The sequence below is a fragment of the Eptesicus fuscus genome, chromosome 6, assembly GCF_027574615.1.
Source record: "Eptesicus fuscus isolate TK198812 chromosome 6, DD_ASM_mEF_20220401, whole genome shotgun sequence".
In the NCBI taxonomy this organism is placed as follows: Eukaryota; Metazoa; Chordata; class Mammalia; order Chiroptera; family Vespertilionidae; genus Eptesicus; species Eptesicus fuscus.
Window position 1 is genome coordinate 19,975,021 of NC_072478.1, and position 22,333 is coordinate 19,997,353.

Sequence of the window (22,333 nt, forward strand, 5' to 3'; positions counted from 1 at the left end):
GCGCAACCTCAGTTTCCCTTCCCGGCAATGTAAATAATAATAACCTCCCAGAAATCAGACGAGATTGTGGCTGGGGAAGGGGCTCGTTCGATTCGTAGATCCTTTTAACGGACTCGTTGAGCCTGCACCCGGATCCTATCCCGGGAGATCTGTCCCAGCCCCGGGTCGGGAGTGGCAGGTTTGGGAAGGGCTGGGGGAAAGGTGGTCGTCCCCACCTTCCTGCGGGCGGGGTGATGTGCGGGCATTCTGTGGGTGGTTCTCCTGAACTCTCCTCTTTTTCTCCTGCTGAGGAGGGGCACATCGAGGTCCCCATGGGGCGGAGTGGCCGCTAGTGGACGCCCCGGAGATGCTCCTGGGGGCATGGGTCTTACTGGGTGTGAGCCTGGGAGCTGCGGGAAGGTGTGGTGGTGGCGCTGAGGACTGTTTCCAGAGCAGAGGAGCCCTCTGCGTGTGGGGTCTCCCGTCTGGGGAGAGACCAGGAATGTTTGGGGAGGAATTCAACGTCTCTGTCACACAGGGGCGTTCCTTGTGGGGCTAGGGAAAGCACTTTTTTGGGGGGTGCGGGGAAGCTGAGGTCCTGATCTCCCTCTGGAGGGTGGGCGGGATCTCTGAAGTCCTCGGAGGGTCGCCCCTGGGTGTGTCAGAGTCGCTGTGTGGGGTTTTAGAGTTAGGACCTGGGTTGGGGATGTCAGAGTGGAGTCTCTGAGGGGCCGGGGTGGCGGTGGGGGTTGGGGGTGTGGGGACATTCTCAGCCGATCCCCGCAGTGTGTGGCAGGAAAGGTCGCTGAATGGGGACAGTTGTACGGGGTCTTTTAGGGATTGTTGAGTCCCCAGGGGCAGGGAGCGGGACCTCAGCGTCCTCCAAGGGTGCATGAGATAATGAATTGGGGGGGAAGGGGAGCAGTAATACCTGGGAGGGGGCCTTGTAGGGAGAAATAACTGGGAAGACGGGGATAAAGGGGCCATCACCGGGCCGCCCCTAGTGCAGGCAAGGTCTTTGTGTCGAGTGTCTGGGAGATGGCGTCAGTGGGAGCCCAGAGATCACCCCAACCCGCCCGCGGGGGGCATTCCCGGAGGGGCGTCACGCCTTCCTGGCCTCCCGGGAAGGAAGCGAAACCTTCCCCTTCGGCCCCACTGGACACGGGTCCGGAAGCCGGGGGCTCCAGACAGCCTTAGCCCGGAGCGGGGAAAGGAAGAGGGCGTGTTTGGGGGCCAGGCCCCACCCACGCCCGCCCGGCCGGAAAAAGCCGGCCATTGCCCAGGATGGAGAGCCCGGCCCCTGTCCTTATATGGGCAGCCGGAAGTGGCTCGGCCACCTGCCCTACGTCATTACTTCCAAATTTAGTCTGGATGTCGCGCGGACCCTGTGGCGGGAAGGCTCTGCGCTCCAGTCGGGTGGGCGGAGCCTCCCCTTAAAGTGCCCGTACCGCGAATGAATGGAGCCATTCAAATAATTTTGCAGCTTTTTTGGGGGGAGGAACTGGGACTAGGTTTTCTAGGAGAGGTAGCGCGTGGCGGAGGGTAGGATCGATGTTCTCTATCTGCTCTCTGCGTTGCTCGGTTTTCGCTCCTACCCCAACCGCGCCTCTTCAGGTGCTGAGGCAGAGCGCGGCCCGGTCATTTAGGGGCCGCAGCCATGGGTTCAACCGGATGTCGTGTGGCCAGGTCCTCCACATGCGTGGACGCTGGTGCGGAAGAAAACTGGGAGGATGTTCTGTGCGGAGAGCAGAGATGGCAGCCTGGGATGCGCTCATATCTGCAGACTTCCGCCGCCAGTGCAGCTGGCAACTGAGCCCCGAACCAGCCAGCTCGGCCTGTTCCGCTTACAGACAAGGGGAGTGAGGAGGGCTGGCGTGGGTTAGATACTACAGAGGTGAAGGCCTCCTTTCACTGCAATTGGCCCATTTATTCGTTTAGCAAACATTGGACTAGTCAGTCAGCCTCGGTTTCCCCACGTGAAGAAATCAGGTATAACAGCAGTACCGTCCGTGAGGGATCAATGAAATATTTATGAAAGGAAAGCCTTTAACATCGTCTGGCACGTAGTAACCAATTAATAAGTGTTAGCATTGTTATTGGTTCAAGAAACACTAATGAGACGCTCGGAACTGTGCCCACGGGGGATGTACGGGCTCAAACCCGGGTATTCCCCTGTGCGAAGGAAAACTAGCCGCCTACGACCTGCTGGGGCCAGCGAACCCGAGCACGTGGGCGGGCCCTGAGCCTCTCCCTAGGCTCCGCTCCCCTGGGCCTGCGCGCGGGCGCATTGAGGTGGTGAGGGCTGAGAGAGGAGACCACCCCAAGTGCTCAGAGGGTACTGGGGAATGCTCCCCCTCGTCCGGGCTAGTGTCCCTTTTGTCTGTCCGGTAAATTCCACCCTGTCGCTTTAAGGCTTAAGTCTCTGGCCCCAACGCGGTGGAAAGCCCGAAGCAGCGCTCTGATTGGGCGGGGCATCATGGTGACGTTACTCCGGGTACAAATGGGCCCCGGTGGCGGGCGCCCGGGCAGAGCGTCCTAGGGGTGTTACGGCGTCTGTCTGCGTGAGGAGAGAAAGCGTGAGCAAGCGCGCAGTCCGAAGTGCATCTGCTCAGCAGGGAAGTCCCCACCGTCGAGTCGCCATGGAGGTGCAAAAGGAGGCGCAACGCATTATGACCCTGTCGGTGTGGAAAATGTACCATTCGCGCATGCAGCGCGGAGGGCTGCGGCTGCACCGGAGTCTGCAGCTGTCTCTGGTCATGCGTAGCGCCCGGGAGCTTTACCTCTCGGCCAAGGTGGAAGCCCACGAGCAGCCCGAGGTGCCCTCGCCGGTCGCCCGCTCCCCTGACCCTCGCCTGCACCCACCGCGGGAAGCACCAACCGCCCCGGAAGCAGCGTCCACCGACGGTGAGCAGCCCTGCCCAGAGCCCATGGACACTCAGGAGGCGCCGAAAGCCGAGGAGACCCCTGCCCGCTGTGCCCCGAGACCCGCCAAAGTCAGCCGCAAGCGGCGGAGCAGCAGCCTCAGCGACGGCGGGGATGCCGGACTGGTCCCGAGCAAGAAAGCCCGTCTAGAAAAGGAGGACGCGGAGGAAGGGGAGTCTGCGGAGGTCCCCGATCGCCTGCAGGCCCCTCCCGCGCAAGCGGAAGGTGCCTTCCCCAATCTGGCGCGGGTCCTCCAGAGGCGCTTCTCTGGCCTCCTGAACTGCAGCCCCTCCGCGCCCCCGACAGCGCCTCCGCCGCCGGCTTGCGAGGCGAAGCCGGCCTGCCGCTCGGCGGATAGCATGCTGAACGTGCTCGTCCGGGCCGTGGTGGCTTTCTGAGGGCCCCCGAGCGCCGCTGCCGGAGTCCAGAGCGCGGGCCGAGCCGACGGCCCGAGTACACACACCCGAAGCCAGGCCACCCCCGCGGGAAGGCCCGCGGAAACGGTGGAGAGGAGCCGCGGCCCGGGAAGCTGTCGCCACCGTGTGCAGTGGCGGCGCCAAGGAACCTGAGCCGGGGCTGGGGCGCCCTCCTCCGAGACCGGCCGCGCCCACAGGTGCTGTCTTAACCGACGGGGACGTGGCCTTTCCGTCTCCTTCTGGGACTGGGTGAGGGGGGTCAGGTTCCTGACACCCCTCAGGGTCGGACTTTATTTTTCACGGGGGGCTGTGCTGCCCTTTCGAGGTTTTTCGATAGTTGGTGTCCTCGTTCCCAGCGCGGCATTCCAGGCACCCTTTCCCCTCGGGTGACATGCTTATGCAAGCGGTCATCGTTGCGTCATGGGCAGGCGCGGGGCGCTTCCTGCTGCCTTGCGTGGGTGTGGGGCCTGGGAGGGGGGCTGCCTGAGGCACAGCCCCCGCGCTTCTCCCCGCACCCCTGTGCCTTCGGGTCACGGGGAACGGATCTCATTTCAGGTTAAATTTTTTTCTCGTTTGGTGCGTCCGAGGTGGGGATGTGCGCACAGTCTCCAGCGTGACCCTCCCTCAGGCACAGACAATCAACCCAGAAGATCTTGGTCTGAATCACAGAAGTGGGGGAGGGGGTGCTCCCAGCTCTGTAAGGCTGAGCTGGGCCCGTTTGGGGAGGGGAGATTCTAGCCAGTGCGTTTGAGGGCCTCTTTACTCTGGTGGGTTCTGTTTAACTCTGTCTGGCCTTTTGCTAGAGAGACCAGATACGAAAATAAAGACCATTTAACTAAAAAGTCGACTGTCTGGTTTTCTTCCCTGGTGGGGGAGGGGCGGGATTAAGGGCCAGGAGCTGGGGGCGGCTTACTGGGGCCGCAGAAACCGGCCCGACCGGCTCCCACGTGGGCGGGAGGGGCTGGGCCCCCCTTTTCTCAGCCAGTACACTTCCGTCCTGGGCACCCTGGCGCTCTTACTCCTTAGAAGTTCCCCTACAGCCCCGGCTCAGTTGGGGTAGAGCGTCATCACTATACGCCTAAGTTTTGGGGTCCATCCCAGGTCAGGACTCGGCCAAGAGGCAACCAGTGGAGGGGTGTCCCAGCAGGGCCGTCTCTCCCTCTGTAAAATCGGTGAGTGAAATTAAAAAATAAGTTTCCCCTGCAAGTCTGGGAGAGCGAGGGCTTTCACGGTTCCTCCGTTCGGGAGGGTACTGCTGGGGACCGTGCCCCACGCGCAGTTGGGGAGCCACGCAGGTTCCCCGCACCCGGCTGCACCTGACCCACAGATTCCGTTCTGGCGGGGGACCCTTGGGGGTGGGGGGGCAGGAAGCTGAGCAGGTAAACGTGGGATCCCTCTTGATACCATGTGCCAGTCCCCGGCTGTGGGGTTTGTTTGGCTCGGACAGGAGGTATGCACCCAGCCTCAGTTTCCTCCTCTGTGGAGTCGGCCTTGAAACGGCTCCCGGGAGGAGGCTGCAGGTTTAGAAGCGCTCCTGGGAGCCTTTGTTATTTGGCTTGGCTCCACCCCAGGGGAGAAAGTCCTCATAATTCACCCGGCACTGGCCCCGAGAGGGGCCGCTGGGAGGACAAAGGAGCCGCAGGTGTGGGGAGAGGCGCGGGAAAGCACCCGCCCCACCTCCGAAAGGCTAGGTCCCCGGATCTGACCCCGAGGTGGGAGGGTGGGAGGGTGGGAGGAGGAGGATGCACGGAGGAGCCCTCACCACACCAGCCTCTTCCCCACGCCCCTCCCTGCCTCCCACCCCCGCCCAGCTATCCTCCACGGCCCTCTGATTCCTCCATGGGGAAGGTGGGAGACCGCGCCACCCAGAACTCCCCAGTGGGACGTGGGGGGGGGGGGGCTGGAGCCCCGCTCCTCCAATGGCAGCTCAATGTGTCCGCGTAGGCGCAACTCCCCTGAGACCTGGCCGGGCCCCAGGAAGTCCCCGGCTGCGGGAGGGGGCCCCACTGCGCATCCTGTCGCAGGAACCGCCGGCCCTTCCTTCCGCGGGAAGCGGTGGGGCGACTCCCGCCCCGGCCGCGGGCATTTCCGAGCCGGCCCCGGGGAGGGGCTGGAGGGGACACGGTGGGAGACAGGCCGGCACCTCACACACACACACACACACACACACACACACACACACACACACGTCACCCGTCAGAATAAGCAACATGGAGAACTTGTCACAATAACCGACATCTATGGGGCCTGGAGCTGTTAGTCCGTGACCTGGCACTAGGTTATGGGGACAGGCCCTCTGGGGATAGTTGATTGGACAATGGCTGCGAAACCGACAAATGCCGGTACCCTGAGACCCTCTGATTCCCCAAGGAAAGTTCCCAGAAGGGTGTTCACCACAGTGCTGGCTGAAATGGGCACAGATTTGAAACAACCTACGTCCCCACCCCAAAGGTAAAAGGCCTGAGCCTGACAGATCCACCCGCTCAGGCAACCGTGCTGCTGGTGGCAACGGCCAGCTGCAGAAGTTGTGGGGTGAGGAGCACAGATTTCTGCGCCCAGCCAGCCAGTTCTACTTGCTTCCTGTGCAACCTTGAGTAAGTTACTTCACCTCTCTGGGCCTCAGTTTCCCTGGCTGTAAATTTTGGAATAGTCCCTACCTCTTAGATTCATTGTAAAGACTAATCAAGATAGTACACAGGAAGTGCTTAGTAAAATGCCTGGCACAGTGTTATTTTTTTTATTGTTAAGAGGCCAGGATGACAACAGTACAGATATATATGTATGGAAAAGTGTGTGTAGATGCTGTGTTAAACCCAGAGAATTTGAAAAATAGTTCCCTCCTCCTCCAGTAGCTCAATATGAACAAGAATCTGCGTCCCCTTCCAGCTCCAGGGTTTAGCCATACCTAGTGATTTGGCAGGGTTGATTTTTTAAAAAATATATATTTTATTGATTTTTTACAGAGAGGAAGGGAGAGGGATAGAGAGCTAGAAACATCAATGAGAGAGAAACATCAATCAGCTGCCTCCTGCACACTCCCTACTGGGTACGTGCCTGCAACCAAGGTACATGCCCTTGACCAGGAATCAAACCTGGGACCCTGGAGTCCACAGGCCGACGCTCTATCCACTGAGCCAAACCGGTTAGGGCAAGGTTGATTTTTTTTTTTTTAATATATTTTATTGATTTTTTACAGAGAGGAAGAGAGAGGGATAGAGAGTTAGAAACATCGATGAGAGAGAAACATCAATCAGCTGCCTCTTGCACACCCCCTACTGGGGATGTGCCCGCAACCAAGGTACATGCCCTTGACCAGGAATCAAACCCGGGACCCTGGAGTCCGCAGGCCGACGCTCTATCCACTGAGCCAAACCGGTTAGGGCAAGGTTGATTTTTTTTTTCTCCTGCAGGCTCCATGCTCATGGTTTCTTAGTATGTTACCAGTGATTCCTGCATCAGGCCTTGGACCTCTCTGTCTACACTCACTCCTGGCAGCCTCATTCAGTTTTAGAGCTCTAAATGCCACCTCTATCTGTACTACTAAATTTAGCTATCCATCCCAGTCTCGTTGTGGGGGTCTAAGGTATTCCCAATAGAACAGGAGCCAAAGAGAATTCTTGCTGTTTCCTACCAGTCTTCCAATTCAGGACTCCTCCAAGCCTTTCCCCATCTTCCTGGCTTCCTCCTTGCCCTTGACCCCCACAATCTATTTTACACAGCAGCTGCACCGATTCTATAAAACACAAACTGGATCTTTTCACTCTCCCAGCTTTCCCCTGCTTCTAGCACACTAGCCTCCTTTCTGCTTGCAGAACAGGCCAAGCATGTTCTAGCCCCAGGGCCTTTGCACTTGCTGTTCCTTCTGCCTGCAATGCCTTTCTCCCAGATACCCACACGTCCATCTTCATTTTCTTCAGGTTTTTGCTGAAATGTCACCTCCTCCTTAGCGAGGCCTTCTTTGGCTACCTGACTAAAATAGCACCCCACTCTACTCAGACTTCCTTAGAGCACTGCTCACCATTTGAGAAGATATATTTATGTTTTACTTAGCATCTGCACCTCCATTCAAATGTTTCATGAATAAATGCCCAGCCCAGGCCAAAATGAGTGCATGAGGTTGTCTGGGGTAAGCAGATGCTAAGTGCTTAATATTTATTATCTCATTTAATCTATGGCTTCCGATGGCTCTTAGAATTTCCCAAACTTCAGACAGTTGACAGGATTTTTATCAGATCTGTGTAACAACTGTACAAGTATTATTTATCTAATTTTTAAACTTAATGGTGAATTAATCACTCACCATACTTAGAAGGTAACAGACAGTTGATAAAAGTTACAATGAAAACGAAATACTGTCATAAGATCCTGCTGAAACAGTAGCTAGTGTGAGGTTCCAGACAGCTTTCTTAGTTACAAAGGAAGATTAGCAAAGTTAAAGACACCTTGTTGCCAAAGGAGGAAGACTATCCTGCAGTCAGAGAACTAGCTGGGACTGAAAACTGAAAAGGAGGAGCTGAGAGATGTATTGTTATTTAAATGACAATGAATCAGTTTGTCCACTGACCAGAGTGAGGAAAATCCTGCTCTGGAAGAGGGACGACAGCCCGATCACTGTCCTGCTGGACCTGGGCCCAGCGCATCTCTGGCCTAATCTGGCATCGGCCTCCAGCTGTACTGACCTGCTTTTTGTTCCTCACACTTCCTGTCTTCCCAGCCACTGGGCCTTTGTATATGCTCTCTCCGGGAGTGCTTTTTCCTTCCCTGTTCACCTAAGGAAGTGTTTGCTGTGTGCCCCCATTTTGATCCAAGATCCCTATATTTGACACTTCGATCGAGAGTTACTTTTTTGTTGTAGTATTTATCACAACTAGTTTTACATTTGTTTCCGGGTTTGTCTCCTCTTCTAGCTTGTGGACTCCAAGAGGGTAGAGACAAATCTAGCAGATGCTTACTACTTAGTTTTTGTGAATGAATGAGGCCTTTGAAACTTTCCTTTGAGGTTGGTCCTGGTCCTTCTAACGTCCATTTTTTTAAAAATATATTTTTTAATTGATTTCAGAGAGGCAGGGAGTGGGAAAGAGAGATAAAAACATCAATGATGAGAGAGAATCATGGATTGGCTGCCTCCTGCACATCCCCTACTGGGGACCGAGCCCGAAACCTGGGCATATGCCCTTGACCGGAATCGAACCCGGAACCCTTCAGTCTGGAGGCCAACGCTCTATCCACTGAGCAAAACCGGCTAGGGCCGTCCATTTTTTTATAGATCTGAAAACTGAGGACCAGAGACGGAGGCCCTGAAGGAGAGCAAATAGGAGACAGCTCTAGTTGTGTCCCCCATCCTGAGATCCAACTCCCCGCTTCGCTGGGCCGGAGTGGGGGAGGGGAGAGACAGCGTCCCAGTTCAGCCTTGGGAAAGGGCCGGGCCACCGGTCGGACCACCCCAGAAACAGCACCCAGACCGGTTTGCCCGGTTCCGGGAGCCTGGGCGAGGTGCCCGCGGGAGGGGGGAAGACCGGCCTGGGGCTAGCTGTCAGCCCAGCGGGGCGGGAACCTGATCTCCACCAGGAAATTTAAGTCTCAGGCTGGGAGCTCGAGGTGGGTGAGTCACTGGCCCGGATGGGGGATGGAGCGACCTCGGTGTCCATTACAGGAGGGCGGGGCATGCAAATTCACCCCGCCCCGCGCTCTACGCCCCCTCCGGCCCCGCCCCCGGCCCCGCCCCCACCCCACTCTGCACTTCGCGGAGCAATTTGCAAGAATTCCCAGTGCAGTGGGTGGGCCCGGCCACGCTCCTCACCCCCAAACCGGTCCCTTCCGGATTCTGCCCAGACCTTCAGACGCTGGCAGCGCCCCTACCGTTACAAATACGAGGGCGGAACTCAGGGGCCACGCGGGGAGCCGGAGACCATGCGGGGAGCCCCGGGGCTGGGGTGGGGGGGCGCTGAGAATCAGGATAAAGGCGAAAAAAGCGGAAGGAAAATGGGGGTTCCTGGAGTTTGAGACTCATGCTACTTGCCCTAGCCATGGAGGATGCTGAAACCCCCCACATGTGTCCAGGGGAGCCCAGGACCCCACATCGGAGTCCAGGGGAACCCAGACCGCCCCCTCCTGTGTCCAGGGTTGCTCTTAGGAGGGCACTTTATATCTGTTTGCTGAGGTTCAGCCTCAGGGGTTATTCCACCCACTCTGTGTTCAAATGAGTTCAGGTCTCCCCAAATGTGTGTTCAGGAAAGCTGAGGCCAGGGGCTAGGGCCTGAGGCCTCCCCAGCCTCAGCTCCCCGCCTGATCTGCTGACCGTTTTGGATGGAGCCCCTCTCCGCAGAAATCTCGCTGCCTTCCAGCCTCCCGGCCCTTCCTCCCCAGATTAAACCGCCCCACACCAGCACATGGTTAACGGTCAGTTAAGAAATCATCTCAGCGTTCACCGTTTCCCCCTCCCTCCCTCCCGCCCCTAGACAGCTCTTGGGCCCCCTAGGTTCCTGCCTTCCCGGCCTGCCACCCGACTGGCCCCAATTAATTTCCTCCTCGGCCTCTCCACCCACATCTGGTTGCCAGCTGCTCGGCTTCGCCCTGCCCGCCCCGCGGGGTCTCCCAGGGAATTGCTAACAGCTCTCCTCCTTCCTGTGCCCCCCAAATATAGGCCGCCCCGCCAGAACACACAGCCCCTGCCCGCAGCGTGGGCCAGTCAGGAGCTGACGGGACATGGCGGGGAGATCTTAAGTCGGATGGAGAAGGGGTGGAGGGTGAAACTTTCTGGCCCGGAGATGCTGCTGGGGGATAAAAAGAGGGGAGTCGGGTGGAAGGAGACAGGAGCTTTCGTCTACGCTAAAGGCTCACGATCAAAGCCCTCTGGCTTCCAGATGGGCACTGTGGGGGAGGGCCTCTCCTCGGGGGCGGCCGGGCTCAGCCCCCCTCACTCGGAAAGCCCCTGAGACGTGGTGGTGACAGCTGTGCCCTAGCCCTCTGGCGAGGCGTTTCCTTTTCCAGAGCTCGCCCTCCCGGCCCTCCCGAAACGCTGGCCTGCAGCCCGCAGACACCGCAAGACACCCGCCTGGACCTCTGGAAGGGGCTCCCCACAGGGTCTTCCTGGATGAGGGAGGGGGAGGCGACTGCAGGAGAACAATGGGCTTCTGTGGCCGCCGGGCGCCAGGCGCTTCCTGTTAACCCTTTCCTGGAGGGGCAGCTGTGGGGAGCACCTCTGAGGCCGGGCCTGTTTGGGGGGGTGGGAGAGGGGGAGTGAGGGGATGGACAAAGCAAGCCAGTACACAGCGCCTTGTCTGTCCCAGGCACTGTTTGCAGAAGTGATTGGGAAACGGTGATGTGGATGCAGACCTTGCCCTCCTCGTTGGCCTCCCAGGGCAGGTCCTTTCCCCTCCAAGGCTGAGGAGTGTGCAGCCGGGGGACCGGGCGTGGCTCCCCCGGAAGCCTCCCACTCTGAGCTCGGAGAAATCCCAGGGTCTCTGGGGCCGGGCTGCGGGACCCAAGTGTCCCAGGTAAATGCAAGGCACCGCTATGTCTGCCAACACTGTCCTAGCTGCCTGCCTGCCCTGTTGCCCAGGGGTCATGCCCCCCGCCCACCCCCACCCCCAGTTACCTCACTGGTCTGGGCCTCCGTTTCCTATAGTTTGGGAAGTTCTCCCAAGGGCCTGGCTGGAGCGCAGGGCCGTCCTGAGGGGCCGGAGGGAGCTGAGCTAGAGTCTTGGAAACCCCAGCTCCACCTTGGAGCCCTGGGAAGACAAGTTGGGGAGTTCGCTGTGTTAACTGAGGCTTCATGCAAAGTCCCTCCCGTTGGCCGAGCCAGCCCGAGAAGCACCCCCAGAAGATTCTGGGAGCGTTCAAGGGCCGCTGGAGAGGCAGCATCCGGCCCCGGGGGGCTTCCGGTTCGCTGTAGAGCAGATGACACACCCTGTTCTACGAAGAGACTTGTACTGGTGCTGACTGCCAGCTGGGAGCTGTGTGCGGCTGGTATTCACTTAGTCCACCCTCCTGCGAGCCTGGGCCAGGTTAAAGCGGGCACTTTCACAGACGAAGGACTTGCACAGACGAAGGACTGAGGCACAGCGCAAATGTACATCCAATAAAACCAAGTCCACTGGTGTTTCTTTCTCTCCTGGATTTGGGTGGGAGACAGGGGTGGGTAGGGACCTTTGCTTCTATAAACCCAGCAACCAATCTCCAGTTCACAAATAAGGAGAGCGCGCCCGGGTGTCTGTCTGTCTGTCTGTCTCTCTCTCTCTCTCTCTCTCTCTCTTTCTCCTTGAGTCCACAACTGAGCACCCACCAGGTTTGCCCACTTGCTATGTGACTCTGACACTCTGACATCTTTTTCTCTCCTTTCAGAGATGAAAACATCCCTAGGGGCCAATTTGTGCACACTCACCCAGGGGATTGAAAAGGACAAAGGTGGTTTGTGTGTGTGTGCATGTGAGAGAGAGAGAGAGAGAGAGAGAGAGAGAGAGAGAGCACACGCGCATTATTTACTGAGCAAAATCAAATTGCTAGACTGGGAAGGCTGCTGCCTGGCCCCCTGGCTGGTGTCTGGAGCAGGAAGTAGCTCAGTGCTCTGCCCTTTAGACCCCAGGGCACTCAGGGAGGCCGACCGGACACCACCCTCCCAATCAGGGTCCTTTTTGAGGCCGGGAGGGGCCTGGACCTGGACTGCAGGCCAGCCGGCTGCCAACCGGCCTCCACCTGAGGCCCCTCCCTCCCTCCTCTCCTCTGTTTTGACGCACCCTTCCGGAATTAACCTTATTTTGGCTTCTTGCCCGGAGGAAGGCCAAAACAAGCCTGCAATTACTCACTGCTGCGTCCCTGGCGGCTATAGCATTCACTCAGCGTGGGGTGGGGTGGGATGGGGCTCCTGGGACCCTCTCCCCCTTGGGCTCACGCCTGCCGCACTGAGCTCCTTGGATTCCCCAGCTACCCGCCGACTCCCCACGGATGCCGTCTTATAAACAGATGCTGGAATTTTCAAAGTGCCATCACGTTGTTTGGGATAAGGCCTTGCCTTCCAAGAGGGGTGGGTGAGAAGCTGGTCAGAAACGGAGGCTTGGAGAAGGGGCACGCCCTTGGACCACCAAAGCTTTCCTTTCAGTCGGGGTGGGCGCTTCCCTCTCCCTCCTGGGGATGAGGCTACGGACGGAGGAGGGAGTGTGCGAGGGGGGGGCCTTGGGGACTCTGCAGTCAGCAGCACCTCTCTGTCCCCAGTTCCCTGGCCTCCTTCCTTCCGCCTCAGGCTTGTCCCTCTTTCTCATGACTCTCTGCCCTCGCAGTGGTCCCACCGAGAGGACAGCCACCCTGTTCCTGAAAGCTGGAGCCAGGGTCCAGCCCCAGGGCCACGTTTCCCACCCATGGACATGGCTTCTGGTGAGACCCGACAGGTGGCCAGTGGGCTTGACCCCAACACCCTACACTGAGTCTAGGCCCAGAGGCTCACACACAGCCACGCACACACGCTCGGATCGTCCCGGATTAGTACCCTAGGGCAGTGGTCGGCAAACTCATTAGTCAACAGAGCCAAATATCAACAGGACAACGACTGAAATTTCTTTTGAGAGCCCAATTTTTTAAACTTAAACTTCTTCTAATGCCACTTCTTCAAAATAGACTCGCCCAGGCCATGGTATTTTGTGGAAGAGCCACACTCAAAGGGCCAAAGAGCCGCATGTGGCTCGCGAGCCGCAGTTTGCCGACCACGGCCCTAGTGTACCTGGCCCCTGCTCTTGGTGCCTGGTGACTTCCCCTCCTGGCAGTTAGCCCGTATACTCTCGAAAATGGGGAGAAGACCCTCTACTCGCTACTCCTGCCGTCTCCCTGCTGGCTGGCCCCCACCGCTTCCCACTCAAGGTCAGCCTGAATCTTCCCGACCCTCCTCCTCTCACTCCTATTGCAACTTGAGCCCATCCAGTCCCATTGCCATGGCATCCATGGGACCCAGAAGGTCTTATGCCCCCTAATGCTTCTTCCAGGCTCAGGCACCTCAGAGGCAGCCAGCATTTACTCAGCACCCCTATGTCCCCAGCACACGCCGAGGCTGTGCCTCACCTCCAAGACAGGCAGCCACAGACAGACCTTGTCCGAGTTTACCTGGTAAGTGAGACTTGGAGTCTCAGAGCGTCAGGATGACAACCATCATGACCGCTATTGCTTACTGGTTTAAGCGTTTCATTTGTATGAACTCACGGAGTCCCTGCAACAGAGATTTATTGTGGCTCTTGCATCTCGGCCTCCACGTGAGCCACGGCCATGGCCGCATGGGCAAGCACAGGAAGCAGGGGGGAGGGGGGATGGGGCGGTAATGCTGGTGGCTTGCATCGTCACAGGATCAGCTTTGGCAAATATCACCCAGGAGACCTGGGGAAGCTGGTGTGAGGCATCACCACGTAAGGAGGAGCCAGAGCTTCTGCCCAACTGTCCACCTGGATAAACTACGGCCCTCGGTCAGGGAGCAGACACGGGCCCTCGGTCAGGGAGCAGACACGGGCCCTCGGTCAGGGAGCAGACACGGGTAAATGCTGCCAAAGGCAAGACTGGAGCTGCTCCGTCATTGACGTGGTGCGATCGATCGGCTACTACAACGTTCTGGGGAAGGGAAAGCTCCAAGGCACCTGTCACTGTGAAGGCCAAGGTCTCCAGCAGAAGAGCCGAGGAGAAGAGGAAGGGCATTGGTGGGGCCTGTGTCCTGGCAGCTTGAAGCTACATGGAGGGAAGTTCATTAAAACGGCCACAAGTTAAAAAAAAAACAAAAGTGGTATTATTCACTTTGAGGAAACTGAGGCACGGTGAGATTACATAACCGGCCTGCTACATAGAGGCTTTATGGCTAAACAGTGCCAGAGTCCGGATTTGAACCCAGGCCGATGCCAGCTGTTAACATTGGGGGCTGGGTCCCTTTCTGTGGTGGGGCCGCCCCAGGCATCAGAGGCTGTTGAGCAGCATCTCTGCTCCCCCCTCCCCCCTGCCCCCGCCCCTGCCCCGTCACTGGGTACTGTATGGAACAGTAAGAAGATAGGAGAACTCCAGGACAAGCCGAATTGGGGAACTGAGACGGATAGTAAAACGGCAGTTTATAGCCACCTAGTAAATCCTATCTTCTCTAACCAAGAACACTTAACGAAGAGTAAATGGTTTGGCCCTAGCTGGTTTGGCTCAGTGGGTACAGTGTTGAAAGGGTCCCGGGTTCGATTCCAATCAAGGGCACATGCCCATGTTGCAGGCTCGATCCCCAGTGTGGGATGTACAGGAAGGAGCAGATCAAGGATTCTCTCTCCTCATTGATTTTTTTTTTTACAAGTATTTGGGTGTGAGCAGTTTATTTTTTTATTATATTTTTTATTGATTTCAGAGAGAGAGAGAGAGAGAAAGAAACACCAATGATAAAAGAGAATCATCAATTAGCTGCCTCCTGCTTGCCCCACTGGGGATCGAGCCCACAACCCAGGCATGTGCCCCGACCGGAAATCGAACCTGTGACCTCCTGGTTCATAGGTCGACGCTCAACCATTGAGCTATTGCCGGCTGGGCGTCATTGATGTTTTTATCTCTCTCTCCCGCTCCCTTCCTCTCTGAAAACAATAAAAGTATTATTTTTTTTTTTAAAGGAGTAAATGGTTTGCAACTTCACTTCCCCAACCAGGGTAAATAGCTTAAATCATTTTAGGGAGACAGCAGAAATCCAATTAAGTGCCAACACCCAAGGACAGACAAATTAAGAAAATAAGGCTCATTTTGGTATATCAGCATAAAACTGATGAATATTCTATTGATCCACCCCTAAGAACTCCCTTAAACACCCAGCCTTTGAAACCCCTGAAAATGAAGGTCCCAGTGCATTCTCCCTCCAGGGAGCAAGCACATGCCATTCCCTTCCCCCTGCTCCTCTCCTCCCCCCACAGGCACGTATCCCCTAACCTCTGAGGGACCATGAGACTTGCACCCAGGGGAGCAATGGGCGGGAGCAGCTCATCCTGGCCTAACCCCCTGAACCTGTCTCCAAGGCCCCTTCTCGCTGACTTCCCAGTGAGCCAAAGCAGCCCAGCCAGGTATGTTTTTGCTGAGGTCAATAAATTCTTGCTTGCTTTTCTACACTTTGTCCCTCACAAAGACAAGGACCGCCCTGGCTGGTTTGACAGTGGATAGAGCATCAGCCTGTGGACTTAAGGGTCCCGGGTTCGATTCCGGTCAAGGGCATATGCCTGGGTTGCCGGCTCTGCCCCCAGTGCGGGGCGTGCAGGAGGCAGCCGATCATTGATGTTTCTATCTCTCTCTCCCTCTCCCATGATCTCTGAAATCGATAAAAATGTTAAAAAAAGAAGACAAGGACCAAAGTTTCCTTGTCTCGCTGGTAACAGTATCAGTAGGGCCTCCTTCTGCTGCCATGGCAACCCAAAGTGTTTCCAGATGTGGCTGCTGGGCGGGTGTGTGTGTGTGTGTGTGTGTGTGTGTGTGAGATGTCAGACCCATCACTTGCCTTGACTCTCCTGCCTCTACACACGTTTAGCTGCAAAATAATATCGTGTATGTTTGTGTGTTTTCCCAAATTTGCCCTGAGTCCTGGTGGAAGAGGTAATTGGCAGGTCCCAGCATCTTGGGGAGCGGCCAGTGGGGTCAGCAGGACCACCAGCCTGGGCCCAAGAATACCGTCTGCAGAGGGCGGGGTGGTGGCTCCTCAGCCCCTGTGGGGGGCCTGCTGGGCAGTAGCACCAGCCGAGCCCTAGTGGGTGGAGACGGGCAGTCCTTTTCTTCCCTCCTGGTTCCCAGGAGTGGGCGGGGGCAGCAGCAGGGGCCCTGGGAGCCAGAAGGCGTGGGGATTCCGGGATTAACCGGGTGTGGATCAGGGTGTGGGCTCCGAGACCCAAGGCCCCTGTGGGCTGGGAGGAGAAACCAGAGGCTAAAGTAGGTCTCCCCACCCACCTCCTGCCCTCAGGTCCCACCCAGCCCTGGCTCTGGGCCAGCAGCTGCCGGAATGGTGACTCAGAGCTGCTGAGCTGCGGAGAGAAACAGGGTGCGGTGTCGGGGAGACCCCCTCCCTTTCATCCTCAGCCTTCCCAGCATCCCCATCAGGACCAGGACCCTCGAGGCACATCTCAGACCTGCCACAGGGGGTTCTCCTTCCTCCTCCTTCTGTCGCTGACCCTCTCCCTCCAGTGGCTTTTGTTTTTCTTGGCACCCCACTAGGGCAGGAAGTCTAGGCCCCGGAATGACTCTGAGGCTGCAATATATTTAGGCCAAGACGAGAGTGTGTGCGTGGTTCCGAGGAGCAGCCCCGGCACTGGCTGGGCGGCCCGAGGAGCGAGGCCCTGAGCCAGTGTGGGGAGGCTCCTACCTTCTCCCTCTTAAAGGCAGAGCGCTCCTCTTTCCCAGGGGCCCAGGGAGCTGGAGACAGAGTGGGAAGAACCAGGGAACGCTCCAGAAGGAAGGCCTGCCCTGCCCAGTGCCAGATGCATTTATGTCTTGACGACTAGGATCATTTACAGCCGAAAACCTGAGGCCCAGAGAGGCCGAGCGGGAGGTTGCTCAGGGGAGAAGCGAAGGTGCCAGGGTGTGCCTTCTGGCCTGGCTGGCTGCAGAGCCGGCGTGCTGCTGTCCCATTCGGGTGCATTCATTCATTCATTCACTCACGCAGCCCTACGTGGCTTAGCCTGGGTCAGACGGACATGAGGTCTGCAGAAAAGCAAGAGGCAAACTGGATCCCTCCCCCTTCTCCTACCTGCCCCCTCATCCTCCGGCCTGGAAGACACCTCCAAGGCCGGCCTCTCAGGAGCTCTGAGCCGCTCCCGCACAGCACGTGTCCCAGTCGTCTCCCGTCCTTTTCGTGTGTTACCTTTTTGGTTTGTTGATGTCGTTGTTGACTCGCTCTGTCTCCTCCACCTGACGGAGCCCATGAGGATAGTAACGGTGCGGGCGCCGGGCATCCCAGCCTGGACCTGGGCCTGCAACAGCTGCTCCGTCTACACTTGAAGGAGCAGCGGGAAGGGCTGGCGCTGGAGGGGGAAATGAGTGCCGGGGAGAGTGGGTGGACGGAGGCAGGAGGTGGGCGCCTGAGCGGGCGGCCGGGGCTGGCTGAGTGGGAGCTGCCGTTCGGCTGATGGAGGAGCAGGGGGCGTGGAAGTGGCATCAGGTGAGGGACGGCCAAAGGACAGGTGCATGATGTTACTGCATCCAAAACCTTCCTGCAGGCGCACGCAGAGCCGCCCGGGAAGGCCAGCCAGCCGGAGCCCCATGCCCCCCACGAGGGGGTAACTGCCTGGGGCAGGCTTGACTGGCCTCAGCGGAGGGCATCCCTCGCAATCTGTAATTTCCAGGGCCTACCTCCGGGCCGAGGAGAGAAGCCTTTGCAAAGTCAGACTTGGCTGTCCCCCAACTGGCTGGCCTCCTTCTGTCTGATTTGAAATGCCGGCCTGTCACAGTGTCTGCGTGCAAGCGCTCGCCTGCTCCTCTCCGCGGGGGAGTGTTTGCAGTGCTGGGCAGTGAGGGGGCGGCATCTCTCAGCAAGCCAGTGGCCATGGCCCACCCCTGCGCCTGCTCTGCGGTTCTTTTTATATCTCACATTTACAGAAAGCCGAAACATCTGAGCCTGGGCCTGGCCCGGCAGGCGGCTGGAGGCTGCAACGGAAGGGGAAAGCAGAGGGCGGGAGGGGGCGGTGTGTGAACCCAGTCTGGAGGGAGGCTGGCCGGGTCAGGGGCGGCGCTGGCTTCCTCCCAGCAGCCCGGCAGCATCAGATGGCGCCGAGCTCTATTTAAAGGCGCTTTCTCGGCCTCCACTCTGGGGGCCTCACGTGGATAAATGAATCAGAGGGATGCCTGGTGTAGCCCCAACGCCTGCCTCAGTCTGCCCCAAGGAGCTGGAAACATTTCCCCAAAAAAGCAGTCCTGTGGAAGCTCCATCGGGGTCCCTGTTGACCTGGGCCGCCCTCCCCCACCCCGATCCGGGGCTCTGTACCAGGCTAGGGGGTGACCCCTGACCCAGGGTGCCCACAGGCAGCTGAGAGCCAGCGATGGCTCCTGGGCATACGTGGTGGCCTCTGCAGCAGCCACCTCCTTCTGGAGGCAAAGGTCAGGTCACGTTCTCTCGCTTTTATAGTATCAAGAGCTGCTGTGGTTGGCGCTGTGTGCACACACCCAGGGCCAGATAGCCCCAGGGGTCCGTGTACAAGCGTTCTCCCTATCTGACTCCAAGTTGACTGATTAGAAGCCTGAGGTCCCCGGTTGAGACGAGCGTTCGTCCATTCGGGCTGCTATCACAGAATACCACAGACTGGGTGGCTGATAAACAACAGACATTTATTTATTCCTCACAGCCCGGAGGCCGGAAGCCCAGTATTAAGCGGTTGGCAGGTTTGGTGTCTGGTGAGGCCACCTTTCTGTGTCCTCGCATGGTGGAAGGGATGAGGGAGCTCTCTGGGTCTCCCTCTCTCTCCTTTTTTTTTTTTTTTTCCTGTTAATTCTCACATGAGGATCTTTTCTACATTGATTTTTAGAGAGAAACATCGATGTGAGAGAGACACATTGATTGGCTGCCTCCTGCACATGCCCCAACAGGGGCTGGGGATCGAACCTGCAACCCAGGTACATGCCCTTGACTGGAAATTGAACGCATAACCCTTCGGTGCTCAGCTGATGTTCTGACTACTGAGAAACACAGGCCAGGGCTGGGTCCCTTTTTAAAAAAATATATATTTTTATTCATTTCAGAGAGGGAGGGAGAGGGACAGAGAGATACAAACATCAATGGTGAGAGAGAATCATTGATTGGCTGCCTCCTGCATGCCCCACATAGGATGGAGCCCACAGCCCGAGCATTCACCCTGACCGGGAATCGAACTGTGAACTCCTGGTTCATAGGTCGATGCTCAACCACTGAGCACGCCGGCAGGCTGGGTCTCTTTTATCAGGGCACTAATCCCATTCACGAGGGCTCCACCCTTATGACCTAATCACCTCCCAAAGGCCTTATCTCCAAATACCATGACATGGGGGGTTGGGTGTTAAGATATGATTGGGGGAGGGGGGGCACAGACATTCAGTCCATAACAGGATGTATGTGTCTGTAGGTGGCAGAGCAGGGGTGGAGGACCCTGCTATGCAGGTGTCACGGCAGCACCGAGGCCCCCAGATGAGTGGGTTCGGCACCTGGACACGTGGGCAATGGTGGGGGTGACGCGCAGGTGCAACAGAACTGGAGACTGAGAGGTGCGAGGCTGCCCTGCGCGGCCCAGGATGGTCGCCATGAGCCACAAGCGCTCGAAACGCAGCTGGTCCAGACTGAGCTGTGCTCTGAGTGAAAAATACACATTGGGCTTCAGAGACTTCAGTAAGGAAAAAGAACGTAAAGGATTGCAATAATGTTCACATTGGTTACACGTTGACATGATTATCTGTTGGCTATGTTGTGTTAAACAAACGTATTATTCAACGTAATTTTATCTTCCTCAAAAAGCCAAGCATCCAGTTATCATAGAACCCGGCAATCCCACCTCTAGGTCTAGACTCCAAAAGAATTGAGAACAGGTGTGCAAACAAGAACATGGACAGGCATATACACAGCCGCGCTGTCACCGAAAGGCGGGAACAACCCAGCTGTCCATCAACAGGTGGATGAATGGGCAAAACGCGGCCCATCCACTCAGTGGAATATCATTCACCTGTAAAAAGGAATGAAGTCCTGCCCCATGTTACAATGTGGATGAACCATGAAAACATTATGCTGGCCCTGGCCGGTTTGGCTCAGTGGATAGACCGTCGGCATGTGGACTGAACGGTCCTGGGTTTGATTCCGGTCAAGGGCACATGCCCGGGTTGTGGGTTCGATCCCCAGTAGGGGGGCATGCAGGAGGCAGCTGATCAATGATTCTCTCTCATCATTGATGTTTTTATCTCTCCCTCTCCCTTCCTCTCTAAAATCAATACAAATATATTAAAAAACAAAAAACATTTTGCTGGCCCTGGCCGGTGGTTAGAGCGTTGGCCCTCCCACCAAATGGGACTCCATTCCCGTCCCGGTCAAGGTGTGCAGGAGGCAACCAATTGATGTTTCTCTCTCTTCTCTTCTCTGTCTCTCTCTCTTCTCTCTCTTCTCTCTCTCTCTCTCTCTCTTTTCTCTCTCTCCCTCTCTCTCCCTCCCTTCCTTCCTTCTACCCTCTCTAAAAATCAATGGGAAAAATATGCTCAGGTGAGGAAGGAAGGAAGGAAGAAAGAAGGAAGGAAGGAAGGAAGGAAGGAAGGAAAGAAAGAAGGAAGGACGGAGCCATTATGCTGGTCGCTGCCAAGACCAAGATGGCCGTGAGAATCGCTGCCTTCATCAAGGATGCCTGGGCCAAGGAGCCGGTTCTGGTCGCGTCCTGCGCCCTTAGGAGCCTCTCTGCTTCAGCCCCGACACCAAGTCCGCCATCATGATCAATGAGATCACACCCTACAACTACCAGTGCCCGCCCGAGATGATGGGGACATGCCCAGCCACCCCCAGGGCCCCCAGGGCCGAAGCCTGGAGTGGCTGAAGAAACTGTGAACCCCTCCACTGACAGGGAGGAGGTCCCCTCCCCTGTGGCTCCCAATAAAATGTGAAAACCGAAAAGAAAAAAAAAAAGAAAGAAAAAAAGGAGAAGCCATTATGCTGAATGAAAGAAGCCAGACTAGAAGGTCACTTATTGTGTGACCCCGTTTATGTGAAATGTCCAGAACAAGCAAATCTATAGAGACCAGAAGTAGATTGCTGGTTGCCACCAGAGGCTGAGGGGTGTGTGTGTGTGTGTGTGTGTGTGTGTGTGTGTGACTGGGAGTGGGGTTTATCTTGGGGTGATGAAAATATTTTGAAATGAGGAGGGTGGTGGTTGCACAATATTGTGAATGTTCTCAATGCTGTGGAATTATACAACGTAAGCGGTTGAGTCTATGTGCATTTCATCTATATTAAAAAAACACACAAAAACACTGAAAACCAATTTTATCTGCTCCTTTTCATTGCCTTTATGGTGGTGCCAGAATATTTAAACATGACTCGACTCACTTTATTTTTATTTATTTACTTTTTGTTGTTGTTAATCCTCACCTGAGGATATTTTTCCATTGATTTTTAGGGAGAGTGGAAGGGAGAGAGAAAGAGAGAAAAATCAACGTGAGAGAATCATCAACTGGTTGCCTCCTGCATGTGCCCTGACCAGGGCCCGGGCTGGGGAGGAGCCTGCAATCAAGGTACATGCCCTTGACCAGAATCGAACCTGGGACCCTTTAGTCCACAGGCCGACGCTATATCCACCGAGCCAAACCGGCCAGGGCTCCACGACTCACTTTATTTATTTTTAAAAAATATTTTATTGATTTTTTACAGAGAGGAAGGTAGAGAAAGAGTTAGAAACATCGATGAGAGAGAAACATCGATCAGCTGCCTCCTGCACACCTCCCACTGGGGATGTGCCCGCAACCAAGGTACATGCCCTTGATCGGAATCGAACCTGGGACCCTTTCAGTCCGCAGGCCGACGCTCTATCCACCGAGCCAAACCGGCCAGGGCTCCAGAACTCACTTTAAATGGACTAGACCACTGTGCCTCCGGGGGGGAAATCCGATCACCCAGCCGGTGAAAACCCTCAGGACCGGCTGACCCAGAGCAGGGCACTGTGAGGGCTAAGTGGGGAGAAGAGCTCCAATTACCCTCCCCTGCCCACCAGGGGGCTTTTGATTCATTTTTCAGGTCATGGGGCAACATGACCTCACTCTCCCTGCCCAGAGAGAGAGGGGTGGAGGATGGAGATTTGTGCAATACCTTGAGCCACCTTGAACTTTTCACCACCTGAAGTTCAAAGACCTGAGGGGCATGCCCTCACCCTCCTGGAGGCAGCAGGGCTGGCTAAAGGGAAGCCAATGGGCGCTGAGTCAAGGTCCTTTACCCCTACAGGCCTGGGGCAGGACCTGGGGCAAATGAGAACTTTCTGGCCCTCAGTTTTCTGATCTGAGTGTCTCCCTCGCCCTGGCCAGTGTGGCTCAGTCGGTTGGGTGTTGTCCCCTGCACGGAAAGG

General features: G+C 56.7%; 1 protein-coding gene and 1 pseudogene across 1 annotated transcript; both read left to right on the forward strand.

Moving 5' to 3' along the window:
* Positions 1 to 2,193: 2,193 nt before the first annotated feature.
* IER2 (immediate early response 2) lies at positions 2,194 to 3,692 on the forward strand. Its single transcript, XM_028134575.2, has one exon. The coding sequence runs from the start codon at positions 2,619 to 2,621 to the stop codon at positions 3,297 to 3,299; it is 681 nt and encodes a 226-aa protein (XP_027990376.2). The 5' UTR covers positions 2,194 to 2,618; the 3' UTR covers positions 3,300 to 3,692.
* A 16,902-nt stretch (positions 3,693 to 20,594) lies between these two features.
* LOC129149276 (NADH dehydrogenase [ubiquinone] 1 alpha subcomplex subunit 3-like) lies at positions 20,595 to 20,882 on the forward strand (annotated as a pseudogene).
* The last annotated feature ends 1,451 nt before the right edge of the window (positions 20,883 to 22,333 follow it).